We start from the raw sequence: 27,954 nt of genomic DNA, 5'->3' as shown, positions 1-27,954 counted from the left end.
GTGTTAATTTTTAAATTTTACTTTTTAATACTTCTTACAAAAAAAAGAACATTTCCTAAAGAAAAAGGCAGCCAATGGCTTCAGCTTGTTTCCAGTATCTGAACATCTCCACAATGGAAGACTTATGGCTCAAGTGATTTTCTTTCCAATGATTATTAACAAAGAAGGCCTTTGTTTATATGTTACAGATACTGAAATACGCCTAAATATATAAATACCGTCTCAGAGGCTGAGAACGCGAACAGCAGGAATCAGAGTAGCATCTATGATTCATCGCTGTTTAGACGTGACACATTTAAAAGGTACAAAAGCAAAAGTCAAAAGTTCCCGTAATGAGCAGGGATACTTTCAGCTGCGAGGTGTAAACAGTTAAGGTTGTTATTATAGTTTTTTTTTTAATCGATCCTGACATCTTTGTACCGTAAGATTTCCAGAAAAAAGAGGATTAAATCCACAATTATCAGCATTAAACCAGTGTTTTATGTGCTGTTGGCCTGGTCCTGCTCAAACAGAGCCATGGCGAGGTGCGACCGCGACCCCAGACTCTCCAGGTTGCTGAGGACGCAGCGGTGGTAGATGTCCTCGCTAAACCGCGGGTTGCACGCCCGCCGCACGTACTTTTGAATCAGCGCCGGCTCCACGGCCCGGAACACATGCAAGCCGGAGTAACGCACAAAAATGTCATAAACGTCCATGCTCTCCATTAGTTCCTCATTCTCTAAAATGTCGGCTGCCATTTTGGTGCGTGCGCTCATGTAGTCGGCGTTGTAGAAGCAGGCTTCGTCGAAGACGTGGCGGTCGAAGTGGCCGTCACGAAGAGACTCCGACGCGAAGGTGGAAGAGGCGGATGGCTGTTGGTCGCGGTAGATGACGGCGGGGTTGAACTCCTGGAAGTGGACGGGGAAGAAAACCTGCCAGCTGCTGATGGCGTTCATTCGGCAGCGGTTCAGGAAGTCCGCGTTGACCTCGGTCCAAACACTCGACAGGAAGAAAAGCGTGTCAACTGGGTGCTTCTTGGAAATTATGTCCATCAGCTTGACCTGTGAGGGAACCTCCGTCTTCACGCTGATCCAAGGAATCTTCACGTCGCCATAACGCTTTTCCACTTCGCCGATCATCGACTTGACCCCGGCAAACACATCGCTCTGGCTGACTCTCTGGGCGTCGAAGGGGTCGTAGATGAACAGGAAGGTCAGTAAAACGTTATCGTGGGTGTCTAGGGTGTTCGTCACGTACATGTCCAGGAAGTTACCCACGTAGTCCTGATCCTGGGCGGTGACCGGCAGGATGACCTGCACCCGCGTTGCCTCCGTCACGTAAGGCATGGGGATAATCTCGACAGCGCTCAGAGGTCGCAACAGGTTGACCCTTTTGGCAATGACCTGGTTGTGACCTTTCTGGGTGAAAGCCTCCAGTGCCAGATCCAGTATGTACTCCATCCCACGCGTGGGATCGAAGCGCCTGTACCCGTTGAGCAGGCGCCGCTTGCGGAAGCGGAGCTGCGGCTGGTATCGCTCGTTGAGCCGCTCCACAGCGACCTCCAGTATGGCGCTGACGTCGGCTCGGTCAGCTCCTCTCATCTCACATTTGGGCGAGCTGTCCGTGCAGGAGTAAATGTGCTCCTCGGTGAAGTAATCCCAGTTTATGACCTCGAAGCGAGTCTTGGGTTTGAAGGGGGAGTTGATGCCGATTGGCCACGTGACCCCAGCCTTACCCTCAGGGGTCAAGTGGCTCAGGTTGCTGATCTGCATCTGATGAAAACACCAAAAACAATCTTTAAAATATAAAACCAAAGTCAAATAATACCTTTAAGATAGCTGCTGTTAATTTAAATTCCAAATAAATCTAATTCACTCATTAGCAAGTTTGCAGATTAATCGTGATAAATCACTGAAATAGTTGCCAACTATCTTAGTAATCGATTAATTGTAAGAATTATCAATAAAGTAATGGATTTCTAAAATAATTATTTGCAGCCCTACTAATGATTATTTTAGGAATTGATTATTGCGATTAATCAATTAATCGGATAACATTTTTTTATCAAATTCTGCAGATTTTTACTGAAAACTTCACAGAAAATATTAATATTAATATTAAATGTAACTGTTCTGATCTTAGAGAGGATTATATTCCACTGACATGTCTCAACAAAGCTGTTTTCTTACATCGATGAATAATTAATCAAGCAGGAATTTCTGCTTTGGAGCATGCGGTTATTAGGGTGGGGCAGAACATATCCACCTGCCTTTTTGGAGGTGTTAAATAATATTAAAGTAAAATGTAACTAACCTGTAGATCGTAAATCTGCTGGTAAGTCCACTGAAGCTCTATTTGGCTGAAGCGTTTATGCAGACGGTACATGAGGTTGGGGTCCGATACAGGATGAACTGTGAAGGCGTTTTTAAACGCAACGCTGTCCTCACGCTCTGGATCTGCGTTTTTCCCCAGCTCAAAGTAGCGATACGTCATCCCCTGTCAGTCATCACAAAATTTACGTCTAGATTTTGCTTTGCTTTTATTTTTTGAGTGTATAAATGCATTGTTGTTGTTACCTGGTGCACCTCCACGCAGCTCAGACCCAGATAGTCGATGATGCAGCGGCCCAGCCACTCATCCGGTCTCACGCTCAGGATGTCGTTGCGGCAGGTGTCGAGATGCGGCTGCAGTCGCGCCAACAGGCTGCGGGACAGAAGGTAGCCGTAGCCGCCATGGCAGTAACGGGCTTTCTCCTCCCCGCCGATGAACTCCTCAGCCCTGCCAATGTACAGGTCCTGACCTGCGCTGAGGTGGCCCACCAGCTCTGACAGGCGCTCTGCTTGCATGTAAGTGTCATCCTGCGCCAACAGGAACCAGTCGTACTCCGAGCCATAGTGCTGGTGGAGGTGCCGCACCGTCTCGTACATCAGCCACACTGGCCGGTCGTCGCCGTGGGCAATCACGGTCATGCCGTGTGGCACCTTGGGGCTCCGGAGGCCCGTGAAGAAAAAGGTTCGGTGGAAGTGATGGGCGACCGTGCGGTTCACTGCCACGGCTAACGTGCCGAGGGTGGCCCGAGACGTGAGGACGCCTGCCAGCAGCCGCTCTCGGATGCCCAGTTCAGTGTGGATGTATCGAGTTCTGATGGAGAAAAATCAAATTAGAACCACGAGAACATAAGGAAAACAAAAACAAATAGGACTGCAACGATTAATCGTGATAATTCCTGATTAATCAATTACTAATCTCACTATGGAACTCATGAAATTATGGCTCCAATGATTAATTGATTATTGATATAATTTTCAACTCATTTAGCACTGATTAATCGTTAACTGGAGTTTATGATTAATCCAAAACTGTACAAAAAATATCTACAGTTTGCATTTAAGAGTTAAAAATCTTTTTAAATATCTTCTATCCAGATATCCTCAAATTATAGTTTTAGCTTCAGTTTCTCTCTAATGTCAATATTTTGCAGCATCTAACATTGTTGTATCTTGTTTAGCTCCACTCATTATGCCTATCATGTTTGACCAGTTACCTGTATCCACATAGCATAATTCTGCCACTACTATGCTCCACACTGTGGATGCACTTTAATTTCTCTTCTTTTGATGTCAATTTTAAACTATTTTATTCTGGCTTTCTGACTTCATATGTGGGTGCTAGTGTAGTATTTTTAAACATCAAAAGGGGACCTTTCCACTGACCTGAGGACTTTCTTGTGTGGTTTGTTTGGGTCCTTGTGATAGGGAACTATTCGTGGCTGGAAATCCTCCTCTCCAGCTCCATCTCTCCCTCCTCTCTGAGCATCTCTCCTGCCCAGGAAGAGCCCACCTTTGGCCAGCTCATCTCCGCAGGGGTCGTCCGTGTCCCCTTGCGTCCAGGACACCATCAAAAGGCTGAGACTGCACCCCAGAGACAGCCCCAGGATGAGGGGCAAAGCAGGCCTGAAGAGGGCCAAAAACGTCGAGAGACGCATGGTTGATCCTTAAGAGCTAAACGCTAAAGGTGACAGCGCTTTACGGACCAACTAAGACTCATTTTACCCAAGCAGGAGCTGAAAAAAACGAGATCTATTTAATAAAACAAGAAAAAACTGATATAGTTTACAGTTCCTATTAAATTAGATCAGGTTTGATTAGATTAGGCGACCACCTAACAGGATTTCACTTTTATTTATACCATTACTAAATGTTTTTTTAACTATGTAGCTACCAGTACGCAAAAGTTTTCCGCTTTAAAACAACAGATGCATGCAAATAGCTTGACATCCCCCAACTGTTTCCTATTAACCTCAAACTGTTTGGTTAATGATTCACATGTTCCCTGCTACATACCTCCATCCACATAAAACCCATGTTTTGTTAATCAGCTCCACTCATTTTAGCTAGCAGTCACTTACTAAATCAGCGGAAAGCTTTTTAAAGTCAACTCGCTTTGCAATAATCTGGTTATAAAAAAACCCCCGAAGCGAATGAAGAAGAGTTTTGTCCGCCTTATCTAAATTGTAACGTTTAATAATAACATCTAAGAGGAACAAACATGAAAGATCAAGCTAGCGAGTTAGCATCGCGACCCGTTAGTGCAGACACGTCGATCCACCTCCACGAACATCAACAGGAAGCTGTTACAAGTCCCGTTTAGCTGCTGGAAAAAAAACGTTAATGCGGTCAAAAACATGTCGTCTACTGCCTTCGCTTTCTTGACTTCCTGAAAAACTGTGTGCCACACACACAAAGTGTGTCAACAGCGTCCCTCACGTCGTTTTCAGCCTCATCATTACAGACTGACTGCACATCTGCTACTGCAGCATCACCTCTGCTCGCTTGTCAGAACTGTGCTGTCAACTGGAGATTTTATTAAACCCCACTAATAAAGTGTAATTATGTTTTTGACATATCAATAAATGTGTCATCGTGTATCCTCGTGTACATAATGTTCTTAATGCGGGGAAGGTGCATTTCACCTTTAAACGTGAAGACACCTCAGTAAGATTGCCATGAATTCAGATTTAAAATCTTTTATTTTAATCGCAGTACTTTTTAAAACACACCTTCCACTTCTTATGTAAAGCCTTTAAGCATAAAATATTCCCATTTTAAATTTGTTAATAGGAAAAGAGTCAAATAACATTTCACAACTGATGTGTCGGTCGTGACGGAGCCTACCCAATCTGCCGGCTCCTGTCGAAAATAAATTTTGACGTCAAAATCTGAGGACTCTGCTTGAAGTTGTAAAATTATAACGTAATTATAATTAATTGCGATTAAGGTACTCGGGGCCAATTTCTTATGGTGATAAGAAACCATAGCTAATTGGACCAATTTAATTTTTTTATTTTCAGAGTTTCACTTTAACAATTAGTGAAAAATCAAGATGTTGCACGTTTTTGCTGCCACTGCTTAGGACAGGGCCGGCCCAAGGCATCAGCAAACTAAGCCACCGCTTAGGGCCCCAGGGCCACTACAGGGCCACACTCAGTGGAGCTGATTTTTAAATTTTTTCTTTAGAAATAATGTCTAACGCTTAAGAAAAAATTATTTAATCAAAGAATGTTGGCTGCACCGATTACAGTTTTCTGGCCGACCCCCAGTTACCGATCTTAAAACAGCCTGACCTGCTGATTTTGATTTATATGAATTTTTGAGCAAGGCACATTTCAGCAGCAAGGCATTTCAAAGTGCTTTACATCATAGCAAACACAAAAATACAAAGTCATTCTAACTGCAACATCCAAAGTTGATTGAGATGTATTTCTGAAGTTGGTAATTAAATTTCAGTGTCACCAACATTATAGAAAAGTGCTCTAAGATGCTTCATTAAAACCACAGTAATTTGTGAAGCCTCATATGCATGGTCACTGTGAAACAATGAAGAAAATATCCGATTGTTATTTGTCACATCCAAAATGAGCTAAAACTATTATTTTTGGAATACTGTTGATATTCTACATGCGAATACTTAATAACTGAGTACTATTTAAAATTGATTAGCATGAAGAATTGTTTGGGACCCGAAAGAACCAGCTGAGCCAAAGCAACGGATCCCATAAACGATCCGGAATTCCCATCTCTACTTTTTACTGCAGTCCCACGAGTAGGGGCGGGTCCTGTTATTTTCACCGCCCTTCTTGACCATATATGGTTCGTCTGGCGGTTTAGTGAGCGGCTACATCCACCCGGCAAAAGGTGGACACGAGACGTCAGTGTGCTCCCGACATACGAGGTACGAAGATATTAGGTAAATGAGGTCCATCTGAGTTTAACAACTGCTGCATGAACCCCCAACTTAAGCCGGTTATTGTGAAGAGAATCTGGCTTTATTTTAAACTCGTTCTACCGATTTGGAACTGTGTCATGTTTAATTTGGGCCTAGAGTCGAGTTAGCAGCCAGGCCTGTCAGGTGTAGCTAACGTTACCGGCTCACTTCGTATTGTGCCGGTAGAAATAACTTTACATTTTATCTCTAACGCATGTGTCTTAGTGTTTGAGATCTTTTGTGTTTTAGCCAACACCGCCGAATTTCATTTAACTCTTCGGGGACAAAGTGTACAGGTAAAGTTAGCACGGCTAGCCGCTAACAACCGGACTAATCAAGCGTTATAGATGCTAGAGCCGCGATTGGAAAGAACCAGAACGTGGCGTTCGTTGTCTTTGCTACCATTATTCAAGTCTTTAAGACGACGTTTTTAATTACTTTGGTTACTGAAACGTGTTTGTTTAAAAAGTAATCTTTGTTTCCTTTTAATTATGGGGGTAGTATTTAACCGGCAAGCCGGTTTAGGGTCATCTGCTAGCGGTTAGTCATCCTGATTAAGACCTCTCTACCTTATATGACTAATGCCGGTTTAGTCACCTCAGTAATCGTTGAACTACAGATAACCAGATATTATTGTCATATTGATGTGTTTTGGTGCTTTCCGTTATCCTCGCTTATGTTTTCTGTCGAGTAGCCTTGGATAACCATGCCGTCAGACTTGGCCAAAAAGAAAGCAGCCAAGAAGAAGGAGGCAGCCAAAGCCCGTCAGCGCCCCAAGAAGTCTGAGGAAGTGAATGGGGACGGAGAACAACCGGAGATCGAGGAAAATGGAGCAGACAGCAATGGTGAGACAAAGACTGGGATTAGATCTCTGTGACCAGATCCAGTGGGACTGATTAATGTATATGCAAAATATGTGTCAGAGTAGTCACATCTAACTCTAAATATTGATATTTATAAACTTAACCGATTTGTTTTCAACATGTATGTCTTGAGTTTTGTAATTTAGTGAGTTGTATCATCACTAAAAATGTAAAAAGTTTCAGGGCTTTTTCCTGTCACCTGTGACCCAGTTATTTAGAAAATCTCAAATTAAATAAATGAGTCTGTAGAGCCTTTGCTTTGAGAGGGAATACTATAAAATTAAGGACAGGCACATTATAAAAAAACAAAACAAAAAAAAAAAGAGTATAATGAGCTAGTTGCACAAAACTTTAGCCGTAAATTAACATTGTATATTTTTGGATTACATTTTTCCTTAATCTTTTTTTATATGCCTGTCTAAACTTTAAAGATCTATCAAAAATGTTATTTTATTTTTTTATTTTTTTATCTGCTGCAATTTGACTTTGTTTTTTAAAAGTCTTAGTTTCTTGGTGTCTAGATCTCTTTGGATTTTTGATATTTTGGATAATTATTTTTGATTATTTGTACATCTGGCATGTGGGGGAAAATAGTTTTGTAAATTGATAAACATAATTTGTTAATATTTGTATTTAAAAAGGTAAAAAGGAAACATTTTTGCATCACTAAAAGAAATAAGAATATTTGCAGTTTTCAATTGGAGCAATCCAAATAACAAGCATTTATTGGTTGGCTTTCTACCTAAAACAACTGGATCTCAGTGATGCTAGATGCTACAAAGTCTTGGTTTTTAGTCAATAATTTTAGCAACCCCCACTTTTAGGTCTGTTTAATAGACAACACTGCAACAGGACCAGCCGTGTTTTAAAATCAACCTGCAGTATTTCACATTATGCACCAAACACACATCACCCACCCTGAATTCATCTTGACTCTTATAATTTTTAAGTATTTCTACTGGTTTTTTCTGTTTTCCAGTTATTGTTTTTGCTATATCTTAATCTTTTTTGACTGCTTCCATGATAAATCATGAAAAGTCCAAAGAAAAAAAACAAAGATTTCTGAATCTGGAAGAAACTAAAAGCAGTGATCCTTTGGAGTAGCATCAATCTAAGCATGTAGCGCTACTGGGCTGGTTGGGAAGACTGAAACGGTGTGCAGTGATCTATAAAGCAGGACATCTTTGATTTCTTTGGTTTCAGGCGTCGGCAGCTTAACCAAGGAGCTGGACGAGTTCGAGCTGCGGAAGACGGAAGCTCGGGCCGTGACTGGCGTTCTCGCTTCCCACCCCAACAGCACGGATGTCCACATCAGCAGCCTGTCGCTCACCTTCCACGGCCAAGAGCTGCTGGCAGACACCAGCCTGGAGCTCAACTCGGGCCGACGCTACGGCCTCATCGGGCTTAACGGCACCGGTAACCATTTAGCTCGGACCTCAGTTTGTTTGAAAGCCAAATCAAAACAATTAATCATGTTGCGTTTCTTCCGTCCGCTAGGAAAGTCCATGCTACTGTCGGCCATCGGCCACCGTGAGATTCCCATTCCAGAGCACATAGATATTTACCACCTGACCCGGGAGATGGCGCCGAGCGACAAGACGGCTCTGCAGTGTGTCATGGAGGTGGACGAGCAGCGGATCATGCTGGAGAAGGAGGCGGAGAGACTCGCTCATGAAGACTGTGAGTTACATAAGATCTGACAAAACTGGAGCAGTTGAATAACAACTGAGCCAGACTCCATAAGAAATAAATCAATTAATCACATGGCAAATCATCATTCTGGTATTTTTTTAGAACATTTTTGTTTACAGAGACCTCATAATTCATTTTATTTATGGTTTTGGTTGTTTTTATTTTACATAATTAGTATATTTTGTACAAAATTAAAGGGGTAACTTTCATTATTATGTCATTATCTATATATTACTTCAAAATGGTCTCAAACCAACAATATTATCATTTATCGCAACAATTTAACTGCAAATTTTGTTATTGCGACTGGAAAATCACAAGACTTGAAATGAAAAATTTATTTCCATTTAAATTCTTCTGTGTGTATTTCGCTTAACCTTTAGAGAGAGATTATTAAAAAGGGGCCATCTTGAAAAATGCTGCAAGCATTTGACAAGAACAAAGTAGTTGGTTTGCATTATTTTAAAAGTCCTAACTAACAGTTTTCCCTGTATGAAGCTAATGACTACGGTAGCACAACTTGAAGGGCAATTGTGCTTTGTTGAAGCTTAATCCATTTTTTTTATTCCAGTTATTTTTATTTTGGAAATTTAAAAAGGGTTTTCAGTTCCAGTGTCAAAAGATTAAAGATTATAGTTCTTAAAACATCTCAAAACAACAATGTTATTGTTTAATTTCTGAGAACAGCCAAATTTATCAGGCCTAACAACATCAGAAGGTTTTTGTTTCATAAGATGATTTCAGTCAATATATTAAACACTTAAAAAGCTGCTATGATTAAAACTTACTTTCCCCTTGAAGCGGAGTGTGAGAAGCTGATGGAGCTGTACGAACGTCTGGAGGAGCTGGATGCTGACAAAGCGGAGATGCGAGCCTCTCGGATCCTCCACGGTCTCGGCTTCAGCACCATCATGCAGCAGAAGAAATTGAAGGACTTCAGTGGAGGCTGGAGGATGCGTGTTGCTCTGGCCAGGTGAAAACAGGCTAGCTCAGCTTCAGGAATTAGATTTTGTAACATTTTATGACCATAACTGTTTCTGCAGAGCTCTGTTCATCAAACCCTTCATGTTGTTGCTGGATGAGCCGACGAACCACCTGGACCTGGACGCTTGTGTGTGGCTGGAAGAGGAGCTCAAATCGTACGTTTACGCCTCACCTGGAACATTTTAGTCGTTTCAGTGTTTTACTCACCAACCTGCTGCTGCTCCTCCACAGGTTTAAGAGAATCCTTGTTCTCATCTCACACTCCCAAGACTTCCTGAATGGCGTGTGTACCAACATCATCCACTTGCATCAGAGAAAACTAAAGTATTACACGGTAAGAACACGCTGCTTAGAGCCCAATTAGCAAAGGTCTGGACCCCCGTCGGAATACCTGGAACGAACCAGAGCTATATAAGGAATCAAGACGAGCTGCTGCTAATAACATCTCTCTGCTGTTGGGTGACGAAGCAAATCTATATTTGTTCAGGGTAACTATGACCAGTATGTGAAGACCAGAGCAGAGCTGGAAGAGAACCAGATGAAGCGTTTCAACTGGGAGCAGGACCAGATAGCACACATGAAGGTAAACAAGAGCCCTAATTTATTTAACTTTACTTACAAAAATATCCACAAAATAAAACCTGAAGAGTGCAATGTGCAAATTGCCTTTAACGCATCGTTCCCATAGCGAATCACAGAGGTGGAAGAGTGATGCTTTGGGATGCTAATATTTAGTATGGAAAGGGAAACCGATCAGGATTTATTTTTTTTTCTTTATTAAATATAAAATATTGGAAGAAAACCTGCTGGTAAACTCACAACTAGAGCTACAATAAAACTATTTAAAGCAGCATTTCCAGCATGATTTTGACCTTTAATGGCCAACAAATGGCTCTGAGATGATTCACTGCTTGATGGCAACATTGATTTATTTTTATTTTTTCTCTTAGTACATTTGCCTGCTTCCCAAAATTATCTTGCAAATGTTACTTAGTATTTTATTTCCACTTTAAGCAGGAAACGTTTTTAAAACGGCTCCATCCTGCAAAATTACTCTTAAAAATGTTTTGAATATTCATATTTTTAACCCTCTATATGTTTATATAACTCCACTCCATCATTTGTTGCTAAAATGAAGGAAATAAAATTCCTAAAGTAAATCTTAAACTACATTATTTAAAACAAAACACTTTTTTTCAGTATGGTGTGAAATTTTGCTGCGATTTTAATGGAGGAGAAATGTAGCACCACCTGATGGACAAAATCATGTTCCTGCCTTTTAGTAACCTGACTTTTCAAATCGGGCATAAAAACTAGCCTGAAGGTTAATATGAAGACATTTAACTTTTATTTGTGTTTGAAAATAGTTCAATGTGACAATTGTTTTCCATTTTCTTTTCCTCAGGAACAAACATCTGTTTGCGTAGCTTGTCAATTTAATCTATAAGGAACTGGAACAACAACAATAACATTTAAAAAGAAAACGTGTACATGTGTCCTCTGCCAAAATGGAGCAGAGGAGATCTCAAAAATCTGTTACAAATTAAAGGTTTTTCTGGTGATTTTGAAACATTTCTTTTGTCTCCAATACACTTAGAATATAACGTCTATTTGTGTACATTGTGGGTGGTCCACACAGTCAGTCTTATGTTTTTTGCTTTTAGAATAATAATTTTATCGTCGTTCCTCTCCAGAATTACATTGCCAGGTTCGGCCACGGCTCCGCTAAGTTGGCACGACAAGCACAGAGCAAAGAGAAGACGCTGCAGAAGATGGTGGCATCAGGCTTGACTGAAAGAGTTGTGAATGACAAGGTGCAGCACAGATTGAACCTTTATCAGATTGTTTCGTAGCCTCTGATTTATTACTGCACAGATTCCTACAGTGGACTCAATAAAAGCTGTTTTCTCCAGACGCTGTCATTTTATTTTCCTCCCTGTGGGAAGATTCCTCCTCCTGTTATCATGGTTCAGAACGTGAGCTTCAAGTACAGTGACAACACAGTGAGTACAGACACTAAACAACCTCTTTTTGTCTGTTTTCTCCTCCCACAAAAAGACAAACCTGCCTTTTAATCTGCGGTTTAATGTCTTCTTAGCCGCACATTTATAAAAACCTGGAGTTTGGTATCGACTTGGATACCCGGGTGGCTCTAGTGGGACCCAATGGAGCCGGGAAATCCACGCTGCTGAAGCTGCTCATGGGAGAGGTTGGTGCTGTTTATTCAAAACTAACTGGTGAATCGTTCTCAATGCTAAGTTTTATGATTTTTATCCTTTTTACAGCTCCTCCCTACAGATGGCATGATCCGCAAACATTCACACGTGAAGATCGGCAGATATCACCAGGTAAAAGTCAAGCTGTTTTAATAAATAATATTAATTACAGTAAAGTAACTGTCCTGTTTGTCTTGGCAGCACCTGACGGAGCAGCTGGAGCTCGACCTTTCTCCTTTGGAGTACATGATGAAGTGTTTTCCTGAAATCAAGGAGAAGGAGGAGATGAGGAAGATCATCGGTCGCTACGGCCTCACAGGAAAACAACAGGTAGCCGTTAGCAAAAACATGCTTCGTACGGTTTTCCCACAGCAAACTTTAACCATTTTCAAGATGTTTTCAATAAAATTCTAGCACTAAAGCATAAAAATGAACCAAATTCACTACTATATCATTTAGTACTTCTTTGAATGTCTTTTGATTGTATTCTGCAAAGTAAACTAAAATAAGAATTTTATCTCCCACACTTGATACACCTTCTCTGGTCTGAGAACAAAACACAAATCACTTTCAAATATTAAATTACACAGATCAAAAGCTCATCAAGCCATTCGGAGTAATAAATATTTATTACACTATGTAAACAAGTTGCGTAATTTACTCATTTTATTATTTAGAATAAAATGCTATATTGTTGCATTCAATGAAATGTTTCTTATTCAAACATCTGATTAGTCATCAGATTAATTGATCGCTAAAATAATTTAGTTGTAGCTTTAAAATCAAGCATTTTCCAAACCGCCTAATTGAAAGTTAAGCATATTCAAGGATTTCAAGCACCCGTTCAAACGCATGAAGTGTCTCATTATTTCTAAAAGCCTCCTTTAATTTCCTCCAGGTGAGTCCGATCAGGAACTTGTCAGACGGTCAGAAGTGCAGAGTTTGTTTTGCCTGGCTGGCCTGGCAGAACCCCCACATGCTGTTCCTGGACGAGCCGACCAATCACCTGGACATCGAGACGATCGACGCGCTGGCGGAAGCAATCAACGAGTTCGATGGAGGCATGATGCTAGTTAGTCACGACTTCAGGCTAATTCAACAGGTAAAATGCCAACTTTAGGATTGAAATGATTACTCAAATATTGAAATAAACAACTAAGTAATTGATTGCTAACTGGAGTATACAGACTCAAAAAAGGCCATTTGCTTAAAAAGAAGTTGGAGTAGTAATTAAACCAAAACCATACAAAGAAATGTTTACATTTTTTATTAAAGACGAAAATTAAAAACAAAATCTTTGGTAAATTTGAACTGGGTGAAGATAAAACGTATTTAGAAAGGATGCTAAATTATTTTAAAGAGGAATTGAATTGTTTCCATGTCCATGTATTTTTATTTTGTACAAAAAAGGCTTAAGTAGTTAAGTGAAAAATCAGAAAATTGTGCCCCTTTTTTAAAAGAAATAATTTAATCAATTGTAAGAATAATCGATTAATCAATTACCAAAATCATTAGCTGCAGCCCTAAAATCTTTTTTTTTTCTTTTTTTTTTCTTTTTTTTTTTTCAGGTGGCTCAAGAAATCTGGGTGTGTGAGAATCAAACCATCACAAAGTGGAAGAGCGGCATCTTGGGATACAAGGAGCATTTGAAGTCAAAGATAGAGAAGCAGTGAAGGCAGGTGACCTGACGCACCTGGTCGCTCGTTTATGACATCATGGACCTGCGAGTTTCTGAACGGAGGAGCAGGAAACGTCCTACTGAACAGAACCAATCTATTATGCATCTTATCGGACTCGTCTCTCGTACACCTAGTACTGTTTCCTCACGGTTTGATTGCAGTCCAAGCCCCGCCCCTCCACCTCTGGCTGCGCTCTTATTGGCTGATTCACCTGGAATGCATTCCATTGTGTTTGTCCTCAAAGAATTCTTTTTGTTCCTTCTTAAAAGTTCTGTTTTACCCCAACAAGAAGTAAGCAGCAGCTTTTAGGTCATTTTATCATATTTAAAAGGTGACTTCTTTCTTTTTTGTTTTCTTTCCCCTCCAGTGTAAGAGCAGTTCTGCCTTATTTGACAGTAATGCAATAAAGGTTTGTCTCAATAAACGGAACAGTAAAAACAGCAAAACTAATTGGAGAAGTCTTTATTATTCTTTATGCATTTACAGGGACTGTATCAAAGTCATTATCTTTTAGGGAAAATAAACTATTGCAACAAGGAAAAGATTTAAAGCAAGTTTGTTTTGGTTATGACAATCAAAATGGCTGAATTTCCAAAGATTTACACTCGACTGCGGTATTTCTTGGCATAAATTACATTAGGAGGAAACTGGAGGTCATGCTGTACCAGGATGATTAATTTATTATTGAATAGAAATTAACTACTGCTCGTGAACAATGCCTTGCAAAAGTATTGAAACCCAATGAATTAATCAAAATGTATATTAGAAATTTACACTTTTACTGTCTGTAAACTGAAGAGGTAACAACTTTCTTTGTAGTTATTTGTATTAAGATTTGTCTTCTGCAGCACAGCTCTGTTACTGGAGCACAACTGAGTGATTTTCAGCTCTTAGATTCAAGTCTAGACTTTGACTAGGACATTCTAAACTGTATTGCAGTCTTTTTCTGTTGGCTCCCTCCAACTTTCCTGTTGCCACTGGCTGATGCTGCCACCTCTTTGTTTTATCTGACCCAAGCACGTTCTTCCATGAAGATCCAGATTCAAAACTTAACAAATGCACTATTTAGTGTGTGTTTATAACTTTGAATCCCAATAAAATACACAAGTTTAAGATCTGATTTCTACGTTTGCAAGGCACTGTATTTCCATATTTGAGGTCAAGATTCTAATAGGAAAAAAAAAAAACGGATTAGAAATTAAAATAGATCTGCCTTAGTCTGTTTTTCATGCTGCTTGACTTGCACTCCATACAGTTAAAGCTGTAATGTTTATCAAGTCTCAAGACATTATGCTGCAGAATGTAAATAATCAGCAACTATATGGTGAGTGTAAACTTCTTAAACCGATTAGTTAAGCAGAAGGAAAAGTTCAGAGATTTGGGCTGAGGGTCTGCTCTTTTTTTTTCTTTAGACTTACATATGTAGGCAATATCTTAAAAGCAAAAATAACTATTGTCTTGATTTAGTTAAAATCCAGATTAGTTGGAAGCTTTTTATTTGGTTGCTTATTTAAACAAAAGGTAGGAGGCGGTATGTCTCCCATTAGCTTCCTGTATGAAACATCTACTCGCCTTTCTGAGTTCATAGTTTATGTTCTTTTTAAAGTAGAAAATTAAGTTGAGGCTTAAATTTCTACAGTGAGAAGTCTTTAAATATAGAATTTGAAAAAAATAATCAGGAAGAAAAGACATAACAAAGGAGGTCCAAAAGTAGAGAAGGAAGAACTGAAAATAGGAAGTAGGCAAAAAAAAAACAAAAAACAATGTGATGAAGTCAGGAAATAATAGTTTTAATGCTCTTTATTTTTTAGAAAATGCTGTCATAATTCTCCAAACTGGGTAGAAACCCTGGTACGTGTTTCACACAGGAAGATTATTAGTGGCGTACCGCCTCCAACCTTAATATCCCATGATAACCAACCAGTGAAAATGTGACGTCGGTGTAAAAGCTCATAAAAGAGTGACTGCATAAACTATGCAGTAAAACGAAGAAGAACTGCTAGAGCTAACTTTTAATCTTGTCTTTATAACCAAAAACATTTAAAAAAAACTTTAGGATCAAGTTATTAGGGTTTCAAACCTTCAGCTTCCAGGAACAACTAGTCTGGATTTGGACCAAATAAAGACACCAGGACCATTATTCCTCTGCTCAGAACCAGAACTTCTCTGCAAAACCCTGAAATGTCCTTTTAAGGTTTCAGCGATTGTCAGATTAGCGGCACTAGCTGGAGTTGAGACAGTGCAATTTGGAGGAGTGTTTTCACTCAATGCCGTTTCCAGTTGGTCCCGGGAGCAGCATGGTGCGGAGGCCAGCAGGAGACAGCCATGCTCAGGTTCCTCAGTGTTTGTTTCGTCCAAGCAGAGGCGTCCTCAGTCCTCGTCTGAGACGGCGTCCAGCGGAATAGTGCGAGTGTTAGTGGCCCGGACGCTGCCGATGTTGGTCAGCGAGAGGAGGTTGGCGATGCCCATCAGACTGACCCCGGTGCCGTCCAGGTTGACCTGAGCCAGACGCATGTCTTTCAGGTGCTTCAGACCTGCAGGGCAGGGATGTAAGTTATTGATGAATGAGTTCACCTAAAGTTGAGTGAGCTTATTGGTAAATAGAGCGGCAATTTTCTTTAAAACTTGAGTTTCCTATTCTATCTAGATGGCAAAAGTTTTTTATAATATTTTTATAAATTTGTTTTAATTTTTTTAAAATAAAATAATACATGTTTTGATAAAAAAAACTGTTTTAATTAAAAATAATACATTTTAACATAATTTTTTGTCATCTGTGTTTAATACTGACTGAATAAACCAGTATTCAGTCAGTAGATTGTGGGGGGGGTTTCCACATGAATAAACAAAGGAATTTATAAAAATATAGCCAAACAGGAACATCTTAGCTGGCTGAATAGAAAAAGAGAAGATGAAAAGAATAAAACGTGTGAACAATCCCGTATTTTAAGACAAATTCAAGTGTCTCGAACAGGACGCTGTTTCCCGTATTTGACTGCAGCCTGCAATTTCTATTTACAAACACTAGATGGCACTGTTCTCATTATTTAGATAGAGCTATCTAAAAAAAGTCGCAGCTGTGCTTCCGTTTGCAAACGATTCTTCCGGTCAGAAGCCCCAGCTAATTCAACAAAAAATATTTTATGCACTATAGATACAATTATAAAGAACAGGAGACTTTGTAACTGTAAAAAGGAGCGGAAACTAAAGAGTCCGTGGGCTAAACCCACTAATGGCAACCTGATTAAAGCTTTGTGCAGGAGTTTTCAATTGGACATGGAGGTGAGAAAGATTGATTAATCTAAGCTATTTAAGTAAAGCTTAATGATAAATGATAATATGCTTTAGAGCAAAAACGCAGGTTGGTATTGCATTAGTTTTTATTCTATTTACACTCTGTAATTTTGCCTTAAAAGCAACATTATACTGTTTACCGAGGCCATCACAACCATGTAAGGAAAAAAAACGTGATTAAATCGGAAATATCAAAAACAAGATTAAATCTTGTTTAGATTAATATAACTTATATTTTGGAGAAATAATATTGTCTGATGACATCGCTCCGCACTGTGGTGGATGATTAGAACTAATTTTAATCCAATAAACTATTAATCAACAATTAATACCTACTTGTTTTGCATCCCTACTGCAGGGGTAAGAAAATGCAACAGTTTATCTCTCAACCAAGCAGAGATGAGCTTAAAGAAGACAAGCTAACGGTGTAGCTGTACCTTGGTCCGTGATCCGTGTGTGGCTGAGGTTGATCTTAACCAGCTGATGACAGTGGATCAAACCCCTCCTCACTACCGAGTCTCCCACATGGGTGCTGGCTAACCCCAAAACCTAAAAAACAGGAAATTATAACCAAAACAAAGCTGTCAATTCACTGTTAAAGCAAGACAAATGTCATGTTAGTCACAGGGAGTTTTTTAAAGGAGATCACCTGTGTACCAGAAGTTAATTTTCAAATTAAAATAAGTCAAGAATAGCTATGTTAAGCTACATTAGAATTTTTTTTTCGTTTTAAAATAAGTTTTTTTTAAAAAATATTCCAAATCAAAACTGGAGTTAAAGAGGCTTGAAGTTTGTGTCATTTTTTAAAATCAATTTAGTTATGCAACTTCTGTTATTACTGAGTTTTCCAGTAGAGATATTGACCATAGTAAACTTTTAAAGTTTTCTTGACTTTCTTGAAGCAGCCAATTAGACATCAGGATGTTTGTTAAAGCAGCCAATCAGACGTCAGGGTCTCTGTAGCCGAACCTCTACTGAATTTTATTGGTGAAATTTTTAAATTATGCTTCAGCACAGGAACACAAAAATAATTTGATAAATCATAAAATTATTATTTTGAGTTTTTAAATTAAAATCTAAACATTTAATTGAGGCACACATAATTCATTCAATGAAATTTTAAAACTCTCAAGGCAAGTCAAATAATTGAATAAAGTAATAATATCTCAATGAATACAAAAAATATAGTAGAAATACAACAGGGATGTTAAGGAAAAACAAATAAATAAATTCTGTAGTTAATAAATAATTTCTGCTTATTTCTCATTTTAAAAAATTGACATGTAAATAATTTTTTCAGAAGTTATTTGTTGTAATTTGGAACTCGTCACTCTCCACAAATGTGAAGATTAAGGTTGGTATAAGATAAAATATGGTTTTCCAAACATATTTCACTACCTCTTCATGCTAATCTTACTTCTGCATTTAATCCAAATTTAATTAGTTATTTTTAAATCGTTATATGTTTTTAAGTATAACCTTTAGCAATGCAATAATACCCAACACCAGCAGAACTCATGCCAACCCCTGCAGCTCCTCTAATATTATCAGGTAAATCACCTGAAGCTGAGGCAGACAGGTGATGAGTTCGGCCACTCCTCGACTCGTCACCGCCGTTCGGTCCAAACAAAGTTCCTGCAGCTCCTGCAGGCCACGCAGAGAGGGAAGCCCTGTGTCCGTCACCTGCGTGTTACTCAGAGACAACTTCTTCAACCTGCACACAAACGCACACGACACTCCCATCAGTGTGGACGTTTCACCCACAAGAGTTTGCTGTCGTGACTGAGGTGTCGGAGTGACCTGCTCATGGCGGCTAACTGGCTGACTCCTTGGTCTGTGACCTGTGTGTAATCCTTCAGGTCCAGCTCTGACAGCAGAGTCAGCCGGCAGAGGAACCCCAGCCCCCCGTCGGTCACAGTGTGGCGTCCAGGAAGCGTGAGATGAGTCAACTTCAGACCTGGGGGAAGTGGGAATCATCAAGATTTAGCATGATTTGTTTCCTTCGCTCCATCCGTTTACAGGTTTTCTGAGGTTTCAATCCAATTTAAGACTTTTTAAGACTATTTGAATGAAATCTAAGACTTAAGGAAGATTATTATATTAGGGTCATGCTTTAAAAAAAATTGCAAAGATGTCAAAGTAACGAGAAAATAGTCGTAATATTACAATGATGAAATCATCTTATTCTTGTATTAGGAGCTAGTTACCAGTGGCCCAGGACCACGACGAAGAGGCGACTCAAAGCGTTCCCATGACAAAATTTAAGACTGGTGATTAATGTATTTAAGGCCCGCTTATTTTTTCTAATGAATTTAAGACATTTTAAGGACCTGAAGACACCCTGGAAAATTTACACACATTTCAATTTACAAACCTGAGATAATCTTGAGGGCATGATTCCCATCTTTCACAGAGATTCCTCCTAAACTCAGAGAAGACAGAGTTGGGTGGGTGGAGATGCTCTCCAGAGATTCCTCCGTCACACCCGTCCCGTTCAGATTCAAAGTCTGCAAACTGGACATCCCTGCCAGAGCTGAAATATCTTTAACCTGAAACACCAACAAACAGCAAGATAAAGAAACATGGCAGACCAGACTCTTAAGACAAACAGTGTTTGGTTGAAATAAGCTGAAGTGCCTTCGTCTGCTTGATGCTGAGGAGTCGCAGCTGTGGTACGCAGGTGGGGAGTGCAGCCAGGGTGGCTTCGGTCACTTCTGTCTGGTTCAGGCTGAGCTGAGAGAGACAGGAAGGAGCCGACTGGAGGTACTGAACCATCCCAGCATCTGTCACTTTCGTCTGATCCAGGGACAGGACACACAGGCTCTTCAAGCCTTCAAACCAGAATAAACATTTCATTAGAACTAATTGGTGGACCAAGGTTTGATATCTGCCAAAGTGTTCATATTTAGTCAACCTTTTATCGTTTATTTGTTTTTTTTTGTGTGTTTGTTGTAAACTGTGGAGCCCGAGATGTGGAAATTTCAGGATGAATTTAAAATTCATGAGAACCTTTATGGGTGAAATTAGTGTGAGATTCTCTAAACTTTTTCAGTTCTTTTTTCACAACTTGCTATTCTCTAATATGCAAAGTTTGTCCACTTTTCCCGCAGTAAAATTCAAACACATTCAAGGTAAGTTTTCAAACTTTTTCAGCATCACTTTGGAGTAAAAAAAAAAAAAAAAAAAACTAAAAAAGATACTTTATATTCACTATTATATGATATTATTTATTACTGTCATTAATAATGTATTGCAATAGTATTTTACAGCAGGAGAAGGTAGAAGTAACATTTTCTGTTTCTTACACACACCCTATAAACCTGACTGGTTCGACAAAGTAAAGAAAAAATGTTTTCAGGCATTTAGGAAATAGAAAGAATTTTAAAAATTCTAACTGACCTAAAACAGGATCAATTTTGTCTGATTTAACTTCAGACAGTGAGAATAAAAATGTGTCTTAGTATTTTTTATTATCTTTTTGTTTCAACTGTAAATAATGCTTTTCAAACGAACAGACATTAAACTACAATTTATTACCAAACCTGCAGTCTGAATATCAAGGATTTCATAAGGAAATCAAGCACTTTCCAAACCTTGAAAACACCTACTTGAAATAAAACTGAATAAGGAGCTTTAACCACAAAATTCATAACAAGCTTTAGTGCTTTTCTGAGAAATAAAAATGGCCGCCAACGGTGTTTGAAACATCAAGCGGAGCGCCATGTTTTCACTGTAAAACTTCAAAGTTTGTGGTTCAAACAAGACAAAATGTGACAAAAGGAGATAAAGATATTTTTATAGAATAACCAATTTCAAGTCTGGCTCTCAGTTGCATTATGGGAAGAATCCAAACCTGTAATATACTGCAGACAGGAGTCGGTCAGTTTGCTGCAGGACGCCAGGTTGAGTGACTGGAGCTTGACCAGACTGGGAAGGACCGACAGACCAGAATCTGGACAGAACCGGTTCATGAGATCAGGAAGAAACGTAAAGCTGAGGCAGATTTCTGCAGCTCCTACCTGTGATGAGAGGCGAGTTGACCAGACTGAGGTGCTTCAGCGTCGTGAAGGCTCGCAGCTGCCGCAGGAGCTCGTTGGTGGAGTAAGGGTAGCAGTTCAGGACTAATTTCTGCAACTGGCAGCCGAAGAAAAGCTCCAGGGTGCGAGGGCGGAGCAGCCTCTCTCTGGACATGTGGCTGAGGAGCAGCTCCGCCAGCTCCGGGGTCAGACCTGCCAGGCTGCTGCTGTACTGCATGCTGGGAGCTGCAGGGGCGACACGGTTCGTTCTTAGAGGAAACCTGACTTCAGGAACGTTTTCCTTTCACAGCGTCCTACCTGTCATGAGATGGACAGTTGCACGGATGGCCAAGGCACATAAGGATGGCACGTTTGGTGTCCTGAAGGGTCTTTTAGGTGGAGTTGGCTGTCCCTGAGAGGCGCTGTGGTCCTCTTGTAGTGCAGCCCTCTGAAGGCGCTCCACCGCAGCCTGACCTGCAGCTACATGTGCCACTGGACCCTCTGCCTCCTCGGGGTCAGCTGGATCCTCCTCTGGAGCGTCTCTGGAGACACATGAGGAAGCACAGAAAACACATCGCTACGTGTTTAGGGCTGCACCAATCTTGGTTTTCTGGCCGATCACAATTGCAATTTTTTTTAAAAATTATTTTAATCGATACCAATTATTTTTGTCTGAAATGTAGCAAAAATATGCAGTCAAAGATCTAACAGCAGAGAGAAAGAGGACAGTGGCTGATTTAATCAGCCAGATTTAATCAGCACAGATCAGTTTAGTAAAAGATAAACTCAGAGTAAAACCTTTCAATCAGGCTGCAGCAGTCTTTATTGATTAAATTTTATAATTTAAACTTCGGTTTAGTGGCTTCCTGTCAGGCGACCCACCTGAGGCGATTGCCCTGGTCCGGCCAGAAGTGTCGGGGTTCAAATCCTCCTCGCACCCTGTTGTCCGGGAAGAAAGGCAGCCTCGGCATTCCTGAGCAGAGTACACAAAAATTTGTAAATTGTTTTTACTCAAAAGTAAAAAAGACCCACACATGAAATTACTCAAGTAAGAGTGAAAAAGTATTTGGTAAAACATCTGCTTAAGTACTGGGTAACTGATCAAATTATCAATCATTTAATAACTAAAAATTACACAACAAATGGACCAAAATATAAAGTTAAGTGTAAATGTTGGTATTTTTAGGATGGAAATGACAATAATTAATATAAGTAACAAAAAATAATAAATTCAAGCAAAAAGAAACTGTTTTCCAAATCAAGTTTTTTTTTAATAAAAACTGCAGGTGTCTGTCTGGTGAGGTTTTGGGTAAAACATGTTTGTTTTTCATTCAGTGGGTAAAAAAAGCCATACATTTTACTCAAGTAAAAGTAAAAAGCACAGCATAGCAAAAATACTCCCAAAAGTACAATTTTTCCAAAAAATTGCTTAAGTAAATGTAACTATTTACTACCCAACTCTGGCTGTAATCTACAAATTATCCCCAATATTAAAAGGCTTTTCTTTATAAATCACTTCAAACACTTTAAATGGAGCTGCAGTCTAGATACAGAACAAAACCAGTGTTTTTAATTAGCCATTTCTAAAAATATTTAACTCAAATAAGTGAACTGTGGGATTTATTTTCCCTGTCTGCTCTGCAGTAGTGAAGAAGTCCTGACAAACACATTTCCTAATCCTAATCTCTCCCAAATGTGACCCACGTTCCCAGATGTTTAGTCAAATCTTCTGTAAAGCTGTAAATCTTTGCAACGCAGAGGATAAATTAAGGTGGTCCTGTTCCTGCAGCTGGAAGGTCCTGCGAAGGAAAAAGTTTCCACTGGATAAATAGTGGAAACAGGAAGTAAGCGGGAAAAGAGACTAAGAGAAATGGAGGTCAAAAGGAGGAATGAATCATCTGAAGAATCTGTACCGTTAGGAATTTGTGGTGGTTCTTCCTCTGCTTCCGGTCCCTCATCAGCTTCCAGTCCAGGAACTTCTGGGTCACCAGGAACCAGTCTCTGGCCTCGCCCTGTCAAAGAGAAGGAAAGACCTCCAGTTCATTTCATGTAAAAAAATAACAATTCACACCATTTGCTCCAAAGATCCTAAAAGCCAAAATTTATCAGGGTTTATTTCTGAATTAAATGTCCAACATCAGTATTACATTTTGACAACACCTTAATGTTCAATTATGTTTTTTTGTGAAATTTGATCATTTATTGGTGTCGTCGTTCACACTTCCAAATATACATGACTTGTACGTGATCTCCTGTATGAACTACAAATGAACATGAAAGTGTCCCGCATGCGCAGTAGAGGGCGCAATAACATCAGAGCGTGCACAGTGTTTTGCCAACTGCCATAAAAACAGAAGAAGTGCTCAACGTTTGTGGCTATAAACGTGGATGCTACTCGTGGAGCATATTTTACAATTTTAAAGTTGTTGTTTTGATTTTCCGTAAAATTCACATCCTGGTTTTTTTTATGTTTGGTACTGACCCCAGAAATGTGAAGGGCCAGAGACCGGAGGACTGGCTCTCGGTATCCCTGCATAATTCACAGCCTCCTCCCACAAACCGTCCGGGAGTCGGTGACCCGCCGCTGGATCCAGCCTCTCTGCCTCCTCTGGAAAGGGAACATGCAGCGGCGGCGGGGGGAAAATGCACGGAAGCGGCTCATTGGGAGGCGCTGGCAGCGGGTCTGCCGGGCTCGGCGGGTCCTGAGGCGTTTCTGGCGGCGTGGTCTGAATGCAGAGAGCGGCATTCGGAGTGAGGCCCAGAGAGCGCAGCGAACATGCCAGCTCGGCCTCGCCGAAGCGTTTTCTGGGGAAACCTTGGAGGAGAGAAAAGGGGGACAGGGAGGGGTGGCGGCCGCTGATGTGCTCCACGACGCTGCGCAGCGGCGCGTCGGCAGAGAAACGCTCACGCATGGATTCTCCGGAGGGAAGCCGGATCTGCAGCAAAGCACAAAATAAATACGTGACGAAAAATCTGAAATTAAAAGTTTATGAACTCATAGACAGATTACATTACATAGATTAGCTGCATTAAGCAGATACAAGTTGCCTCAACTAGATAGATTTAAATTGCATTACCTTTTAAATAAAAATTATTTAAGTTACATTAACTAGATTAAATTGCCTCAACTAGATGGTTGATAGATATTTTTGCACATATATATTATCAGACAGAAACATGTCTATTCTGCTCACCAAAACGAATATCTTTTTATATAAAGTCATTAAAAAAGTATGCAAAAACACGATTACCCAAACCATATCTGAGTAAGCTCTCAGTTTTAATTGATAGCTCACTCAGATGTTAGGTTGATCACCTTCTACTGCTTTATAAGTGAGCCATTACCATGAGGATACAGTTGTTGTCAACATTTGTCTGGACCTTTCCTCCCAGTTTCTGGCCTTCGCTGCTGGGAGGAGCCGTGTCTGCAGCAGAGCCGCCGTGGCTTTTCTCCTGCAAGGTTTTCCGATCCTCAGCTATCCGCTTTAACACCATCTCTCGCTCCTGGCATAACAAAACCAACAAAAAACAACATTTTCTTCAAAAGGTACCAGCAGGCCGACACATGTACACGTCTGTTGTCTTCGATCGGACCTCCTTTTTTTGCCTCTTCTCAGCCAGGACTTTCTGAGCCACACGTTGTCTTTCTTTCTCCTCGAAGTCGCTCTTGTCTTGTTTGATCCGCGACTCAACTGGAGGAGGATCGGGAGGCTGGGAGGTCGATTCGGACAGCTTCAGGACCAGAGACGAACCTGCTGTTAAAGAAAACAGAAAAGAATAAATCAAATAAAATAAGACTAATTAACTTTTATTTGATGAGGAGCTTTTTTTTTTTTTACCCCTGCTGTCACTAGGAGATGCAGGTAGCGTGGAGCTGCTCGCTGCATCTTTGGGTGGGTTAAAAGCAGAAAGTGCGGTCTCAGACGACTTGGATGTCTGCTTAACCAATGTATGCCGTGGATATTGACCCTGTAGGAGCCTGTAAATGAGAGGTGATGCCTTAAGACGCTTGAGATACATATCAAAAGCTTGATATTTATCTTTGTTTACTTACCATTCAGCTGCTTCTGTCACAGAAAGGTGTCCCGCCTGCACAGCTGCCTGGATCTGTTGTTCTGTGAAACCCATTTCTCTGAGGATGAGGAAGAACTCCCCGATCGTCTGCAACCCAGAGGTTTTACTTTATGTACTTCAATGAACAATGTAACAAATTCAAAACTAACATAAAAAAAATATAAACTTTCATTTTCTCTCTTGGATCCAAATAAATATTATCTTAAAGATTTAAAAACGTACATAATGTATCTTTTCCATTTTCTTTATGATTTCCATTATCGCCATCTTCAATTTTTACTTTTCATAACAATATTCATCAGCTCTATGTTTTCAGAGACGTGTCTGTTTGAAAATGGCCCTCTTAAACCATTATTTTTGTTGAAACTGGATTATTGCAAACTGGGAACACGGATCCATTAAAGCATGCAATAAATAGATGCTAAAGGAGTACATAATCCGTACAATCTGTGCTGTCTAACTGCAAATTTACCTTTGAATCCCACAGCTCTAAGTGAACTATAGTTCATAAAGTTGAGACACAAGGCTAGTCTAGTCAGTATAACTAAGGAAACTCATAATAAAAGGTTAACAGTTTATATATAACACCGGATAAGAGTCTAGAGAGCAGCTGCAGCTAAGACTACTGTGGTTGTTTGGAACAATGGAGGGTGTAAACAAACAACGTTAGCGTCGTAGCTAACAAATAAGCTAACGTAGCTAATATGCTAACGCTTCTACACAGCTGACAGGTCAAAGGTAAACAGGCTGATGGAAGCTCACCGGTGAAGAAGTTGAGCTCATCTCGTTATTTCACGGTTGCTGCACCAGTATCAAAGTCAGACTGGTGGTTATGATCAACTTTATTGACTCTGTGCTTCTGTTTGGTGAGCAATCTGCATTGCTAGTCGCGTTGACCTCTCTTCCTCTCCTCCTCCCCTACTGGCTTTCACATTGACGGAGCATCAACGGAAAAACAGCCTATCAACACCGCGGAGAGACGGGATTTCATCTCCAACAGGCAGCGGAGAACAAATCTCATTTCTTCCTCGGTGACTGACAGGTTTAAATCCCCAACCAGAACCGCCTGTGGAGGTTTATTTACGTGACATCGATATTTTGCCCGAAGAGACTCAAATGAAGAGAAAGTAAAAGCTTAGTTTAGTGCACATTAACAGACGCAGGTGTCAAAAGTATTCACATTCTTTACTTAAGTAGAAGTACAAATACTTGAATGGAAGAATGTTCTAGTAAAAGTATTGATCAATCAATAACATGTTATTTGTGTAACACCTTTCAGCAACAAGGCATTTCAAAATGCTTTGCATCATAAAAACAGAAAAATACAAAGTCATGGAACAATTGAAATATTACATTGTGTCAAGTGCCATTGTTTTTAGTCTCAATTCAAAGGCATGCAGTGTTTCAGCAGTTTTGCAGTATTCTGGAAGTTTCTTCCATATTTGTGGTGCATAGAAGCTGAATTCTGCTTCTCCATGTTTGGTTCTGGTTCTGGCCTGTTCTGGATGCAGAGCAGGCCAGAACCAGAAGACCTGAGAGGTCAACAACAGCATATCCTTAATGTATTGTGGCACAAAGCCGTTCAGTGATTTATAAACTAACCAAAATACAGGTTGGACTGTTCTACTCAAGTAAAAGTAAAAATGTACTTACTTTTTCAAATCCACTTCAGTGCAAAGAGTAGAAAGTTATTTTGATAGGTCTAAAATATTTAAAAAGTTTTAGTCATGCAAAATACATCAGCTTGGCAGGCCACCAGGCTTTCTTTGCCACCACCAGGTAATGGGTTGTTAATTTTTTAAAATAGGGATTTCTCTACACCAGGCTTGAGCTTATATTTGCTTCAGTAAGTCAAATTAACAATGAAACTTATATTACACAAAAACTAATAAGAAATATTTTAGATTTCAGAAGATGTGAAGATATTTTTTTATGAGGAAGACGTTATCCACCAGGCCACAGAAAGTTTAGTGGAAGGAAAAATGTGGTAGATAACATGGATGACTGCAGCATTTAGGGGATTGTGAAGCAACGCCTGCTCATGGCCCATTCAGCTGTTACATCTATTACAATAAATGAGTTTCACATTTTTGAAATAAATTCTAATTTATTAGAACTGTACTTGAAGATTAGGCCGTGATTGTAAAAGTTTTGTTTAAGTGGATAATTCAAAAAGAAAGAAAAAGATTGGATTGTATTTAACAGGTGTTGCTTTTGCAATCATTTGCAACAACTCCCCAGCAGGTGACAGTGTCACACAGTGGATTATGTTCGATAAATCGGATAAATGTTTTACGACGTCATTCATTTTTAGAACAAAAATTACTAGAGTGCCATGGTGGTGCTAGTGAATTTTCCATGTGATCACAGAACAAAATAATAATAATAATAATAATAATAATAATAATAATAATAATAATAATAATAATAATAATAATAATAATAATAATAATAATAATAATAATAATAATACAGGTGAGACCATTACAAATAAAACCATTAAAGAGAGATAAATTACGTTTAAGTGACTAATTGGGAAAAATGAGGAGCAGATGTCCAGGTGTGTGATGATTAATTTCCTAAAAAGGTAACGACTGCGCAGTAAAAGGGTCAACAAGGGTCTGAAATATTGACACTATAAAGTGATCACTTGTTTTACTTAATTTCAGTTTATTTACATAGGGTCAAATCACAACAAATGTGATCTCAAGAACTTTTACAAAGCAAAAAGATCTAGTTTATATTAATAACAAAGAAGGAAAGAAATTCAAATACACTCATTTTATTTTGACCTTTGTTATAATATTTAATTAATATTACTGTGGAGAGTTCTATGATTTACATGGGGATAAATGATCTTAACGTTGGCTTAATGTAAAGATAAACTTTTATA

At 39.6% G+C, this 27,954-nt stretch overlaps 3 protein-coding genes across 7 annotated transcripts; 1 reads left to right on the top strand and 2 right to left on the bottom strand.

Annotated features, from left to right (window-relative positions):
• Positions 1–3: 3 nt before the first annotated feature.
• chpf2 (chondroitin polymerizing factor 2) lies at positions 4–5,317 on the bottom strand. Of its 2 annotated transcripts, none has more exons than XM_044103865.1 (5): positions 4,562–5,317; positions 3,693–3,932; positions 2,556–3,120; positions 2,293–2,475; positions 4–1,751 (listed from the first exon to the last, which is right to left on the bottom strand). In XM_044103865.1, the coding sequence occupies exons 1-5, from the start codon at positions 4,663–4,665 to the stop codon at positions 480–482; spliced, it is 2,364 nt and encodes a 787-aa protein (XP_043959800.1). In that variant the 5' UTR covers positions 4,666–5,317; the 3' UTR covers positions 4–479. The 2 variants fall into 2 exon arrangements, with proteins under 2 accessions (XP_043959800.1, XP_043959801.1); XM_044103866.1 differs by having other exon boundaries at positions 3,693–4,042; positions 4,562–4,580.
• Positions 5,318–6,086: 769 nt separating this feature from the next.
• LOC122824691 (ATP-binding cassette sub-family F member 2) lies at positions 6,087–14,123 on the top strand. 3 transcript variants are annotated; one of them, XM_044105573.1, is made up of 15 exons: positions 6,087–6,225; positions 6,938–7,088; positions 8,310–8,522; positions 8,604–8,786; positions 9,600–9,771; positions 9,842–9,937; positions 10,014–10,116; positions 10,270–10,365; positions 11,477–11,596; positions 11,696–11,785; positions 11,881–11,991; positions 12,068–12,130; positions 12,200–12,328; positions 12,897–13,100; positions 13,567–14,123. In XM_044105573.1, exons 2-15 carry the CDS (start codon positions 6,950–6,952, stop codon positions 13,669–13,671), a joined length of 1,824 nt encoding a protein of 607 aa, XP_043961508.1. In that variant the 5' UTR covers positions 6,087–6,225; positions 6,938–6,949; the 3' UTR covers positions 13,672–14,123. The 3 variants fall into 3 exon arrangements, with proteins under 3 accessions (XP_043961508.1, XP_043961509.1, XP_043961510.1); XM_044105574.1 differs by having other exon boundaries at positions 6,092–6,210; XM_044105575.1 differs by lacking the exon at positions 6,087–6,225 and adding an exon at positions 6,342–6,539.
• A 1,548-nt stretch (positions 14,124–15,671) lies between these two features.
• Positions 15,672–26,048, bottom strand: si:ch73-173p19.1. Of its 2 annotated transcripts, none has more exons than XM_044105572.1 (17): positions 25,824–26,048; positions 25,042–25,148; positions 24,827–24,966; positions 24,582–24,739; positions 24,333–24,491; positions 23,470–23,923; positions 22,901–22,999; positions 21,870–21,960; positions 21,306–21,529; positions 20,991–21,233; positions 20,825–20,923; positions 19,609–19,802; positions 19,346–19,520; positions 18,772–18,928; positions 18,532–18,685; positions 17,409–17,520; positions 15,672–16,211 (listed from the first exon to the last, which is right to left on the bottom strand). In XM_044105572.1, exons 1-17 carry the CDS (start codon positions 25,842–25,844, stop codon positions 16,048–16,050), a joined length of 2,751 nt encoding a protein of 916 aa, XP_043961507.1. In that variant the 5' UTR covers positions 25,845–26,048; the 3' UTR covers positions 15,672–16,047. The 2 variants fall into 2 exon arrangements, with proteins under 2 accessions (XP_043961507.1, XP_043961506.1); XM_044105571.1 differs by having other exon boundaries at positions 24,582–24,742; positions 25,824–26,047.
• Positions 26,049–27,954: the final 1,906 nt, after the last annotated feature.

This window comes from Gambusia affinis, linkage group LG21, assembly GCF_019740435.1.
Source record: "Gambusia affinis linkage group LG21, SWU_Gaff_1.0, whole genome shotgun sequence".
Lineage (NCBI taxonomy): Eukaryota > Metazoa > Chordata > Actinopteri > Cyprinodontiformes > Poeciliidae > Gambusia > Gambusia affinis.
This window is presented reverse-complemented; position numbering and strand designations above follow the sequence as displayed.

Coding starts and splice junctions, on each gene's coding strand:
- chpf2 (XM_044103865.1), bottom strand. CDS start 4,665: ATGTTTTTGACCGCATTAACGTTTTTTTTCCAGCAGCTAAACGGGACT. Junction 3,933..4,561: donor CGACGTGTCTGCACTAACGG/GTCGCGATGCTA, acceptor GGCCCTCTTCAG/GCCTGCTTTGCCCCTCATCC. Junction 2,476..2,555: donor GCTGCGTGGAGGTGCACCAG/GTAACAACAACA, acceptor GATGACTGACAG/GGGATGACGTATCGCTACTT.
- si:ch73-173p19.1 (XM_044105571.1), bottom strand. CDS start 25,844: ATGAGCTCAACTTCTTCACCG. Junction 21,961..22,900: donor ACCACCACAAATTCCTAACG/GTACAGATTCTT, acceptor TACTCTGCTCAG/GAATGCCGAGGCTGCCTTTC. Junction 18,686..18,771: donor CAGTTAGCCGCCATGAGCAG/GTCACTCCGACA, acceptor GTTTGTGTGCAG/GTTGAAGAAGTTGTCTCTGA.
- LOC122824691 (XM_044105573.1), top strand. CDS start 6,950: ATGCCGTCAGACTTGGCCAAAAAGAAAGCAGCCAAGAAGAAGGAGGCA. Junction 10,366..11,476: donor ACCAGATAGCACACATGAAG/GTAAACAAGAGC, acceptor GTTCCTCTCCAG/AATTACATTGCCAGGTTCGG. Junction 12,329..12,896: donor GCCTCACAGGAAAACAACAG/GTAGCCGTTAGC, acceptor AATTTCCTCCAG/GTGAGTCCGATCAGGAACTT.